Raw genomic sequence first — 13,666 nt, forward strand, 5'->3', positions numbered from 1 at the left:
CTGTGGTGGTTGGAGCACTTGGCACCATTCTGAAAGCACTGAGGAAACATCTGGATGAATGTTAGGGTGGATCTGTTACAGAAGATGACACTTTTGGGAACAGCAAGGATCCTAAGGGTGCGATTGATTAGCTTCCCCGGGTTGACCCTGGTCTGCCCCCGGTTTGTTTGAATAGCTTTGACGTCATTCCAGGGGCTCACCGGGGTCAGCCCCAAGTGCCCTGCTTGTACAACAGGTCACTCGGGGCTGGCCCCGAGGTGCATGACGTCACCACAAGGGATGAGTGATCGTTTGATTAGCTCTTGTTAGGGGCTCATCCAAATGAGTATAGTGGGGTCGACATGCATAGAGGAAGCTAATCGAATGCACCCATAGTAAAAAACCTTTGATGTGATGAAGCCTGACTAGAAACAATCCTGTACCTATCCTCCTTGAAACATTTAATGAGAAAGGATTTAAATGAGTTTTTACCTGAGTGAATTCTGTAACTGCATGATGGGTTCTTTCTGGTCATCGATGCTGGATAGCTCCAATGCAAATCTCATATGCTGCATCCTCGCCATGGCTTCCTATAATGATAAAGTACATCACAGGTTTTATTCAGAGGAAACAGTTTTCACCCATCATTTCAATCTTCCTTATCATTAAGAAACAGGGATTTGCCTGGGTGTTTCTGGCATAGTGGGCTGCAGATTTCGTTGCACCACCTTAATAACTCACACAATGTACCATATAAGTAAAGTCTCCTTAGCATTATCGACTGAGAATATTTCTATTCCCCCACGACAGGATGCCAGTCCATCGCAGGTTACTCCCCGGCACTCACCGGTACCCATTTGTACTTCTGGGTGCAGAGAAGCAATTATGATAAAGTGCCTTGTTCAAGGACACAAGTGTCCAAAATGACCAGGCTTGGATTCAAGTCCACAGTCTGTAAACTATAGAACTCCGGTCTTAGGTGGGATTCGAACCAGGGTCCACAGAGGTGAAATCATGGACATAAACCAGTGAATCAACCTGACTGCCCAACCTTACCTTGACTTTGGATTCCACATAGAGCAGTACATGTACATGTAGGTTATTAATGATATCCATGATCATTGCATACTGTGCAGAGTTTGTACACAGCTCCAGGTTATGGTACATTAGAGCCATAGGGTCCGTTGAGGTGAAAGGCAGGGACGGAAACCACTGAGCTAACCCGACTACCCTAACTTACTTACCTTGACTTTGGGTTCCACATACAGCAATAGATTATTTATGATATCCATGATCATTGCATACTGTGCAGAGTTTGTACATAGCTCCAGGTTATGGTACATTAGAGCCATAGAGTCCACTCCCTCCTCTTTTCTTAATACACTGTCAGAATCCTCATCCTGAGATTAAAGAAAAAGTACAGGATTAGGGAAAACAAATGATTAGCATGACAGGAAAGCTCTGCTAGATTTTCCCAGTTTGGCCACAGAAACTCTGAAAGTATACTTCCATTTAACAGAATGTGTGTGTTGGCTTTAAATTACTTTGGTCATTAAACTTTATGGATGAGCAGTTAATCTGCCTGGGGCAGTCAGCAGCACCACAGGTTTATGCATGATCCAACTAAGTCCACTGTTTGGAAAAGGAATAACATGGAGATATCAGGTGTAAGTTGCTAGATAAAAATGATGTTTTGTTTTAGCCTCTTTCTTTGATGGAGGTTTATCGTAATGAGTATCAAGCCGACAGCTCACTGATTATCAAGTCTGTACTAGTAGAAAATATCAAAAGAAACATTTTTACATGAATCACTGTCACTGTCAAAGTATTGGGGTGGCATGGTTGGCTAGTAACTAAAGTGTTTGCCTCTTAACTCTGCCCCCAATTCCTAGCTATGACCGTATGTGAATAGAGTAGTGCATAATAGGCTCTCCTATGCTAAGATGGTTTTTCTCCAGGAACACCTGTTTACTTTCCGCTGGTTGTCCTGGACTTATTTTGACAAGGTCCCTTAATTACAAGTCCAGGATAGGATTGGATGCCAAGTGACAACTTTGCCGCACAAAACTATACTCATATGTCATACAACAAAATTGAGACACAATGCGTTCACACATTACCCGACAATAAAAGTACCATACACTGTACCTGGTCACTTGCCGACTGCAGCATCTCAGCAGCTACACTTTGATTCACCTCACCTCCATAACTAGCATAATAGAACTGACAGTTACATCTTGAGGCTATCCTCTGCAGCTGAACCGACTCCTTAGCCATGTCCTCTGAGGATGCTCCTACGGTGTCAGTGACTACCCCACCCACAGACTCTCCACTACCCACCATGTCTGGAGCATCGGTCACCTTCTGTGGGCTGGGTTCGATGATGGAGATGGGTAGCCATTGGACGGAATCTTTGGTGTTGGAGGAGAGAGTCTCGACAGTGGCAAAGTACTGCAAGAAAGCAAATCATGGGTTATGCATCATCAGTTATAAACATGGGAGAACAAAGTTACGAAAGGGTGAACTCTCTATAAAACAGAGCATCAGCCTCATTTATATTTTTCAGGCCATCAAAAATAGATTTGAGAGACCAAGAAAAGGGATACAGTATAACAATTGGCCTATTGTGACCTGGGGGCCGTTGACTTAAGGACACAGGTGTCATGACTCTCAAACCAACACTCTACTGAACCCCAGAGCTTCAGTCTGGTGCTCTTAACTGCTAGGCCATGACAGGGGATCAGACAGGGGATCAGACAAGGGAACCCGACAGGGGAACTGACAGGGGACCTGACAGGGGCCCAACAGGGGACCCGACAGGGGAACTGACAGGGGAACTGATGACAGGGGACCCGACAGGGGAACCGACAGGGGAACTGACAACAGACAGGGGACCCAACAGGGGGAACAGACAGGGGACCCGACAGGGGACCCAACTGACAACTGACAGGGGAACCGACAGGGCACCCGACGGGGGAACCTACAGGGTACCCGACAGGGGAACTGATGACAGGGGACCCGACATGGGAACTGACAACAGACAGGGGGAAATGACAGGGGACCCGACAGGGGAACTGACAGGGGAACCGACAGGAAATAAATGAGCCTCTCTCACCTGAAGGCCGTCAAGCTTTCCCACCCAGCTGGTTTTATTAGTCAGGTGACCTTCCCTCCATACAGGTAGATGTGAACATTGCATGACCTTGGCGCTAGACGCACAGACGATGACATAACCAGAAGCTCCACAGCCCTTTAGCATTACTTGGCTGTTCTCAAGTTCAACTGTTACAATCAAAGGGTAATAATAAAAACCAACAACAATAAAAATGTGTAGTGCGCACATATCCACCCTGCTGGGTGTTCAAGGGGAGGGAGGGTGTTCAAGGGGGGGGGGGGGGGGGGGGGGGGGGTACGTTCAAGGGGGTGGGGGGTGTTCAAGGGGGTGGGGGGGTGTTCAAGGGGGGGGTGTTCAAGAGGCAGTTAACACAAGAAAAACAAAACAAAGGAAATCAGCAACAAACGAAATCAGCAACAACAAAATCAGTCCTAGAAAAGCAAAACAAACAAAATCAGCAACAAACGAAATCAGCAACTCCTAGAAAACCTGTGACATAAGATCACTTTCCTAGAAGTGGACAAAAATGGTGGAAGACAAGGAAAGAAACCGCTACGCCAACCCGTCCACCCAATATTTGGGGGAAAATAATGTAAATTGTCCCCAATGATCGTGGGTACATAGGAATTATAAGAAAAAAATACAACCACTGTGCACACTTACTGAGCCAGTTCTTCATGGTGACATCTTTGGTCGAACAAGCTTTAACTCCATGTGGTTTGTCACTACTCCCTGATGTCTGCAATTAACAAAACAACATTTCAGTCTTCAGTTAAATACACTGGACTAAAAACTATGATGAGTTTTTGACTATACAGTACTTCATGTAAAATAAAATAAAATTACCCTTGGGAACATCCAAGTTTTTACCCTCTTCAAAAGACACTGGTTACCTTCAGTAATTGTCATACACCAGTTTTCTCACTTTCAACATATGTACAAAACAACAAGCCTGTGAAAAATTGAACTCAATTGGTAGTCGGAGTTGCGCGATAATAATTGAAGAAAAAACACACTTGTCACACAAAGTTGTGTGCTTTCTAAAGCTTGATTTCGGGACCTCAAGATCAATTTCAAATATTTTAGTGGAAACTTGCCTTCCAGCTCGAAAACTACGTCACTTAAGAGGGAGCTGTTTCTCACAATGGTGTTTACTATCAACAGCCCTCCATTGCTTGTTACCCAGTAAGTTTGTATCCTTACAATTATTTTGAGTGATTACCAATGTGTTAAAGACTAAAAGTTGCCAGTGATTACCAATGTGTTAAAGACTAAAAGTTGCCATAGTTATCATAGTTACCTTGTTGTGTGCCAGAACCTACCATTTATTCTAAAACTGGAGGGGGGGGGCTGAGATGGTTTATGGAATGAATTAAATGGCCTAATAATGTTCAAAGCGCTTTGAGAGGCCCTTCGGGTGTGAAAAGCACTATTTAAAAATCAATTGTTACCTCTTCCGAGAACACCATGAATTTGGTGTCAGCTTCTGACAGTAACTGATGAAGCATCGTAGCACCATGCCCAGTCTGGAGTCTACTCATGGGACTTGGGGTATTAGTGGCTGCTAGAGGTGTGTTACCAGGTGTTACATTCTGCTGCAATCTCTATAATCAACAAATCACACAAATTTGTCTAAGATCATTTCCCTAAATATAATATTGAGTATACAATAATAAGCTGTCTTCTGAAGATGACAAGAGCAAGCTAGTCGAAACATTGAGACCAATGAGAGATTTTAAGACGGTCCTTTTTCAAAGTAGTGCGCATGCTCAGACCTACATGCGCAATACTGAGCATGCGCGCAAAGGTTCAGAGCCGCACAAAAATTGAACAGTATGTCTGCTGCCACCAGCGTCTCAAAAGTCTCCTGTTAAGAACTCACTTCAAACGAAGATGATACATGTACATAAATACATACATATAGTCAATAACAATAGCAGATGATAAATTAGGTCCCATTAAAAGCAAGAACTGCATGAGGATAAAATCTATCAACATGTACCTTTAAAATGCTTTAGACGATCATTAGAAGGAAGGAATTGGAAATAATCTGCTGCTGGGTGAAATTCGTCCTGCATTATGGATCTAGTGAGATCTACAGAGGGCAACAAACTTGAAGCTGTTTTGTTTGGGGTGTCGTGGCCAAGTGGATAAGAGCACCGAACTCAAGCTCTGGTGTTTCTGTTCAGCAGAGTGTGGGTTCGAATCCCGGTTGTGACACTTGTGTCCCTGAGCAAGACACTTCACTATAATTACTTCTCTCCACCCAGGGGTAAATGGGTACCTGTGAGGACAGAGATGGTTCCTGTGATTGATTTAGCTCAGCTTGATAGCCTATTTGTGATTGGTTTAGCCGAGTAGCGCATATAATTGTCGCACAGGCTGTATACATGTAGCCTACTCCCCTGATGGTTTAAGGAATGATTTAAGGCCCCGTGACCAGGGGTAATAATGTCAGAAACACTTTGAGAACCCCTCAACTGTGAAAAGCGCTATATAAAAACTGGTTATTATTGTTATTCTTATTTGCTTTTCAAATGACAGGCCAGTAACTTACAGTTTGTGCAGCACTCTCTACTTTCACTCCTTTTAGTGCTTCAGTAGACAAATTATTCTTCAGCATCTAAGGGAATAGAAACCATAATAAAAATACCATTTAGCTCCAATGTCTTTAAAGAGCCTACTACACAACAATATAACTTAACCCAGGTCAAAATTCCAGTTGAACCTAGTTAAACTGGGTTTAACTGGAACTAGTTGAAACCAGTTGATAAACTAGTTAAACACAGTTAAAACCAGTTGGTTTAATATGGAAAATGGACAGAGACCAACTGGTTTATAATTTCAACCTAGTTGAACACAGTTAAACCTAGTCCAAACCAGTTGGTTAATATGGAAAATGGACGAGTTTGATCACTATCCAGTTGAACCAGTTGACCCCAGTTAACTAGGTTCAACTGGAATTTTGACCTGGGTTATGCACTTGACGTCATTTTAGTAGGGCGCCCTCACCCAGAGGTCAAAAGGAGGTTGTTCATTGGCCAATGCTGTGCTCCGCGCATACAAATCAGTGGGTTTCGATTGTTTCATCACCGTTTTACCTCTAAGATGGCGGCTGGATGACGTCAATGCATAAGGTCTATTACCATAAATGGCAGATCAGTTTCTCCGGCAACTTCCCCCAGTAAGTTACAAAAGTGAGGTCAGAAGCTGCTAAATTATACATCATAAATGAATCTCTATGAAAAATGTTTTCTGAAAGATGTGTATATACATATTACAGGAAATCTCAATTAAAGAAAGAGGCTAGAATAAAAACATCCTTTTCATCTGACAACTAACACCTATTATCTCTGTGTAATTTCCTTTTCCAAACAGTGGACTTGATTGGATCATGCACAAACCAATAAGATAGATAGATAGATATGTTTATTCAATGTTGCAAATAGTCTATAAAACAGAGTGTTAAATATGGTCAAAATGATAGTAAATATAAAAGTGATAAAAAAGTGAACTTTAAACAAAATGCAACATCTACATGTAGGTCCGGGGAGACGCACAGCTTTTGTTCCCAAGCCTATGGACCAGCAGACGAAAAAAAGAGTCTGTAATTGTGGACCTTCCAATTATGATGAGGGATAAACATCTCTGGCTTGACGTTGTGAATGGAATCTCGGTTTAACCGCTAAATGGTAATTTCAATGAATAAACACTGCTACTCTAACTCCCAAAATGTCCTTTTCGTCCGACACTAGGGCACTCTACATGTAGACACTTTTAAAAGCCCCTTTCACACGTGAGTAATTTAGCAAGAACCCCTTGCTTGAACATGTAGCATGGTTGTAAAATTTTACAAAAAGCACCTCGTGTGAAAGGACAATAATTGTGGAGTGTCCAAGGTCCTTTGTCAAATCTTGACCAAGAGGGCCGTTGACTGCCCCAGGCAGATTAAATTTGGTGGCCGATCTTGGAAAATCTTCAATGGAGCATTCCTGTAGCACTCCCTTTTATGTTTGAGGACTTGATAAACCCGGCCATAATGCCTACCCACCTTTTTGCCCACTTGATTTTCCCAAAGGCTTGACCTTGCTAACCACACAATTGCTATTCAGAAACTATTGAGTCAGACCATCCATAGTTCCCATCATCTGCAGCCTTCTAAACGGTCGAACACACAATACTAAACTCATGGGTTCATTTGTTGTCCACCAAATCAATTTTTGTGTGGTGTTCCTCACGGAACTAAATTTGATCCAATATTTGTTCTTGTTCGTGTCAACGATGCTTCAATAGATTGCTGTAGACGATGGAAATACGTGGAACCTTGGAAAACCTTTAAAGGCAGTGGACACTATTGGTAATTACTCAAAATAAATTGGTAACAAGTAGTAGGGAACTGTTGGTAGTATAAAACATTGTGAGAAACGGCTCCCTCTATTAAAGTAACATATTTTTCGAGAAAGAATTATTTTTTCCACGAGTTTGATTTTGAGACAAGCATCTTTGAGAAATCAAGCATCTGAAAGCACGCTACTTCGTGTGAGAAGGGTGTTTTTTCTTTAATTGTTATCTCGCAAATTCGACGACCAATTGATCTCAAATTTTCACAGGTTTGTTATTTTATGCACATGTTGAGATACACCAAGTGAGAAGAATGGTCTTTGACAATTACCAATAGTGTCCAGGTCGTTTAATAGACCTTTATCACGTTGCAGCCATCTTGAATTTCTCCCATTGATACCAATGTTACCAAACCGAGGCTGGAAGAACAAAATAGCCTGGTTCCTATTTGCAAAATGATTATTAGCATTCCTTATTGTTGTTCGATACGAGGATTATGACCAAGATGGAAGCAGTATGATAAAGGTCTATGGAGCTAATGAAGTTCTTACCTGTGACTTGCTGTAAGTATCGTACAATCCAAACACCGAGTCCCGATTGAATCGTGTCCATGATACTCTTAACTCGTATACCACCAACTTGTGAATGTAATCCTTTAATAAAGGGAGAAATCAAACCAAATCATTATCAGGAATTCCTCCACCTGGTGACAATTTCAAGAACCTGGCCAAATTCAATTCAATTCAAATCACTTTACTATCCACGATGGGAAATACATTTCGGCCTTTTATACATCAAATACATGTATGCTAGGGTCGAAACGTTAGGCCATTAAATTTGTTGCATTCTAATCATTGTAACATTTTGGCGTGAACAATATTAGTCAAATGATTTACTAGCCAGGCAAAGTTAAGCAGGGACAAGGTCAAACAAAAAGCACTTTTCTTTGCATGGTACTTTGCATTCCTGCCAACAAGGTCAGTATTAGGAACACCTTAAATCACAGCCTGTGGTCAGTGAAGCAAGAACAATACATACATGTACATGTAACAGTGTCGTTTGTTCAAACTCCAGGGCCAAATTTCATGGCTCTGCTTACCGTAAGCACAGAAGCAGGGAATTCTGTGCTTACGGCAAGCGTATTGATGGGTGAGCAGCAATTTTGACTTATGCGCATGGGTACTGCACGTTACTAGGCATTATACACTTACAAGGCTAGCGCAGAAATTTGGTGCGTGCAAGTAAGCAGGGAATCGTGACCGTAAGTGCAGAATTCTGCAGTTAGCAGAGCCATGAAATTGGGCCCTATTGTTTGCTCATCCTGAAAATCACGGCAAACATTTCATGCTAAGCAAATTTGTGTGCTTAGCAGCTCTATGAAATTGGTCCCAGCTGGTTACCTACCCTCTCCTCATTGGCAGTGTTATCTCTCTCCTCTTCAATGACGTCATCTTCATCATCAGATGGTGAATAATTCAGATCATCCAGGTTCATTGAGCGGCTCTGCTGTCTGCAGTACCCAACTCTAACATAATAATATAATAACATCAAAGTCTTATATAGCGCACGTATCTACCAAACAAGGTACATGTACTCAAGGCGCTGAGTATATGGGCAATTCCACACTAATGGGCACAAAAGTGTTGACATGGGAGGGGAATGTTTGACAGTAGTAACAAAATGTCATGTATTTTTGTCTGTGTACATTCAGAAGCACATGAGGATTGTGGTTAACAAAAAAGAAGGTAAATGGCCGAGTATTTAAGAAACTGGAAGGATAAGTCTTTAAGATTTATACGTACGTAACAAGGTTATCATTTGATAGAAGTTATACTAAAATAAATGTATTGCCCAATGTTGTCCAGATACCAATTGTACAGACCCTTAGGGATAGTTACCAGCCAAAATTAAGAAAGTTTCTTCCCTGCTAATTAAGAAATTTAAGTTTTTAAAACAATTGGTTACGTACAAATAAATACAGAATTTTGTCACAAATTGTCTGTCAAGTGTTCGTACGTGACTTAAATCCCATTTTAATTGCCTTAATACCCACAGCAACATCAGAAAACTTACTAACACAATATTTTGTAATTGTTTTCAAATTTTTTCTTTACTTTACTTTTGTTACAAACGTAACACATTTCAAATGGCCTTGTAATTCCTGCAGGTCAATGATTTTTTTGTTTTAAATAGGAACAATTATAAACAAATTTAAAATGTAAAGGAAAAGACTGTAACAAAATAGTTCCTTTTGTCCAGCTCTCACATGCATACATCTTACAGAGTTATCCCTTTGGTCCATTAGTGTGGAATGCCCACATACAAACTTTCAGAAAGAGAGGTTATTGTAGTGATGAATTCTGAGACCCAATTATTTAGCACCTTATAAGGGTTTACAAGGTGCTATGGAACACCCATGAACACCCAGCAGGGTGAACACCCAGCAGGGTGAACACCCAGCGCCTTGAACACCAAGCAGGGTGGATATGTGCGCATTACAAGTCTTATTATTATTATTATTATTATTATTATTATTATTATTATTATTATTATTATGGCGCATACAGCAGCCACAGCCAGGAACACCGGGGCGAACCCCTTCTCTTTTCGAAAAGTGCACTTGGTTCTTTTACATGTGTTACACGAACGGCTTTACGTCCCATCGGAAGGACGAAGCAATGGTTAAGTGTCTTGCTTAAGGACACAAGTGTCATGGCTGGGGATTCGAACCCACACTCTGCTGATCGGAAACACCAATTCGGTGTTCTTAACCGCTCAGCCACATCACAGAATACAACACGGCAAATTAAAACACTCCACTATTGATAACGAGCTGCTCAGAACTACAATGCATAAGACCCTTATCATGCTGTCATCATCTTGGTCATGTTCCCTGTTTCCAATAACAGTAATGAATTCTAACATTCATTGCGCAAACATATGGCACCAGACTATTATTTCGTCCAGCCTCAGTTTGGTTACAATGAGTTGGAATGGAGTAAAATCAAGATGGCCACACCGTGATAAAGGTCTATAAGGTCTTCAAAGCCACTGGTCATGGTTAGTCATTTTCAAAGACGAGACTTCACACCTCAGCTGAGGTCTCAAATTCAATTCAAATATTTCAGTGGAAAATTACTTCTTTCTCAAAAACTACCTTACTTCAGAGGGAGAAGTTTCTCACGATGTTTTATATTATAACACCCCTTACTAATATTCTGCCTTTTCATTGGTTTAGAGCGCGTCACTTGATATGTCTTAGTTTCACTAGACGACGGCCGTGTGATAGTGCATCGGTTTGCCGTGTACTAGTCCGAAGACTATCACACGGCATGCAGTACCCAGACGTCCGTTGCGTGTACGAGGATGATAAATTAATAGTCTGTAACCATTTCGGATTACATGACACTACATGCAGCAAAAGTTTTCGCAATCTGTATTCGCGTCGTCCGTGGATTGTAGCATTCAGGTCTGTAACTTATTTAGAAATGTTTGGGGTGTTATAAAACGCATATTGACTGCTTTTACTCGTGCAATGGTTAAAACTATGACTCCCTCGGTGATCCCCGGAGAGTTCTATTTTCCCTCGGCTTCGCCTCGGGAAAATAGAACGCTCCGAGGACCACCTCGGAAGTCATAACGCTCCTGGGATCAACTCGGGAGTAATAGTTTTAACCATAGCACTCGAAGCAGTCAATATTTGTATACTATCAACAGCTCTCTGTTGCTTGTTACCAAGTAAGTTTTTATGCTCATAATTATTTTGAGAAACTAGAAACAAGGCTTTGTGTTTTTTTAATATTCAAATTTCAAAAAAATATATAAATACAAATATTAATAATATTTTGAAGCAATTCCCAAAGTTTATTAAGCCTACCTTGATACACTAGCCACATGGTGCTTCTCAGCCATGGAGGAATTTAACATCAAAGGAACTCTTGCCTTAGGAAACAAAAAACAAAAACCATATTTTCAGGATGATGTGATAGATACAAAATCATTTTTGTTTTACATTTTTTGTTTAACTGTTGTTAAAGACACTGGACACTATTGGTAATTGTCAAAGCTAGTCTTCACAGTTGGAGTATCTCAACATATGCATAAAATAACAAACCTTTGAAAAATTGAGCTCAATCGGTCGTCGAAGTTGCGAGATATTAATGAAAGAAAAAAACACCCTTGTCGCACATCACATGAAGTTGTGTGCTTTCAGAACTTGATTTCGAGACCTCAAATTCTTAATCTGGGGTCTTGAAATCAAAATCGAAAACTACGTCACTTCAGAGGGAGCTGTTTCTCACAATGTTTTATACTATCAACCTCTCCCCATTACTAGTAATCAAGAAAGTTTTATGCCAATAATTATTTTGAGTAATTACCAATAGTGTCCACTGCCTGTAACCGCTTGGCCACGACACTTCCACGACAATTCAACCACATTTACTTCAATATCAGTCAAAAAGAAGAATAGTAAACAAATGACACAGATAATAGAATTAGCTGTTGCAAACTGCTTACCAACCAAAAGGACCTAAGGTATACAGTAATTGCCAAAAAATAGTTAATGGCCTGACCTTTCGACCCCCAAAAAACTTTAAAACACATACAGTGTACACACACGAGGCCCACGACAGGAAATGGCAAAAATAGACAAGCCGTCACAATTCACACGATATTCAAAGGTAATTTTTGTGTAATTTGTTTTCTACCACCAGGTTTGATAAACGACACGTTTGGAAACTATGATGTCATTTTTTTCATCATGGGCTGTATCTATGTTCTGCTGTTGTTGACGCTCTTAGTCGAGAGCCTTCACCAAAAACGAATTGTCTGACCTTCAATGCAGGAGTTACTGGAAGCATCTATCGTCTTTGAGTATTGAAACAATGAGCATTCTTAGAATGGTTTCCCTTTGGATAATTTCAATAAATAAATTAGATTCAAATCGAAATCGGTGAAAATTTGGACTCAATTGGTCATCACAGTTGCAAGTGAATAATAGATGTTCGGATGTATTGTTCGGATATATTGTCATATCGATCATATTGTAAATTGAAGTGTACTTTGATGAATTCATATTGTTGATAGATGTTGTCTTTCCTACATTTCTGACCTGTCTTTGTTTATCTTAGTTCGCTTTGTCCATTGTTCGTTGGTACAGGTAGCTACTTTCATTGATAGCAGCTTGTGCAATGAGCCATTTTTAATACACTTGTCCTTTCCAGACAAATTTTTTCCTACCTGGAGTGGTACGTACCTTCCACAACACATCAATTTAAATAATTATCGGCTCAATGCACAAGCTTGCTCAGGGAACCACAACCTTACAAGCTTTGCTTCTTTATGGGTCCCCCACAGTTTCATGAATGTCCATGCTTATTACTCATTTAATTAAAGCCATTGGACCCTTTCGGTACAGAAAAAAAGAAAAAAGATCACAGATTTACAAATAACCTACAGGGTTTACAGAAGGTAGTGGTGAAAGACTTCCCTTGAAATATTATTCCATGAAATGCTTTACATTTTGAGAAAACAGTAAAACAATATCAATTCTCGTTAGCGAGAATTACGAATTTATTTTAAACACATGTCATGACACGGCGAAACGCGCGGATACACAGGTGGGTTTTCCCGTTATTTTCTCCAGACTCCGATGACCGATTGAGCCTAAATTTTCACAGGTTTGTTATTTGATATAGAAGTTGTGATACACGAAGTGTGGGCCTTGGACAATAGTGTTGACCGAAAGAGTCCAATGGCTTTAATCTTATCAAACAACTATTTCTTTCTTAATTTAAAACTTACAAAGCTTTGATTTGGTTTTAATTTTGATTTTGATAATGTGGAAATAAACTGATACTGAAATAGATATTTTTCTTATTTGAAATTATTGCAAAACCTTTTAGAGCCACCATTCCCTTTACGTATATCAATATTTCGTACTACGAAAGGTCTACACAATTTGTTTTCTTTTAAACGCCAGCAGCCTATTTCAAAAAAACTTTATGCAACTACGTGAGTCCACTTGCGTGAGTACGTTTATGGCGCAAAATTGGCTGCAGGTCGACTATCTCGGACATGTACTTGTATACACCGAACACCTACTGTTTGTAAATATACAAACACTTCATGTCTATTAATTTTGGTTTTTACCCATATACCGATGTGTGTTAGCACTGTATACTCAGTACTTTCCCGAGTCCTGTGAAAAAATATCACAGGCATGTTACT

The 13,666-nt window shown here is 40.4% G+C and overlaps 1 protein-coding gene across 3 annotated transcripts in view; it reads right to left on the reverse strand.

The window, feature by feature from the left end:
- Nucleotides 1–13,666, reverse strand: part of LOC117290341 (protein KIAA0100-like) — an 80,287-nt gene that overhangs the window by 26,039 nt on the left and 40,582 nt on the right. For all 3 annotated transcript variants that reach the window (XM_033771680.1, XM_033771679.1, XM_033771681.1), the window contains exons 40-49: nucleotides 11,313–11,377; nucleotides 8,840–8,960; nucleotides 7,987–8,088; nucleotides 5,652–5,717; nucleotides 4,546–4,698; nucleotides 3,758–3,833; nucleotides 3,095–3,261; nucleotides 2,128–2,430; nucleotides 1,224–1,379; nucleotides 472–569 (exon numbers count right to left, since the gene is read on the reverse strand). In XM_033771680.1, coding sequence (XP_033627571.1) covers nucleotides 472–569; nucleotides 1,224–1,379; nucleotides 2,128–2,430; nucleotides 3,095–3,261; nucleotides 3,758–3,833; nucleotides 4,546–4,698; nucleotides 5,652–5,717; nucleotides 7,987–8,088; nucleotides 8,840–8,960; nucleotides 11,313–11,377 — 1,307 coding nt within the window. The remainder of the gene's footprint in view (nucleotides 1–471; nucleotides 570–1,223; nucleotides 1,380–2,127; nucleotides 2,431–3,094; nucleotides 3,262–3,757; nucleotides 3,834–4,545; nucleotides 4,699–5,651; nucleotides 5,718–7,986; nucleotides 8,089–8,839; nucleotides 8,961–11,312; nucleotides 11,378–13,666) is intronic.

The sequence above is a fragment of the Asterias rubens genome, chromosome 5 (assembly GCF_902459465.1).
Source record: "Asterias rubens chromosome 5, eAstRub1.3, whole genome shotgun sequence".
NCBI classification, from domain to species: domain Eukaryota; kingdom Metazoa; phylum Echinodermata; class Asteroidea; order Forcipulatida; family Asteriidae; genus Asterias; species Asterias rubens.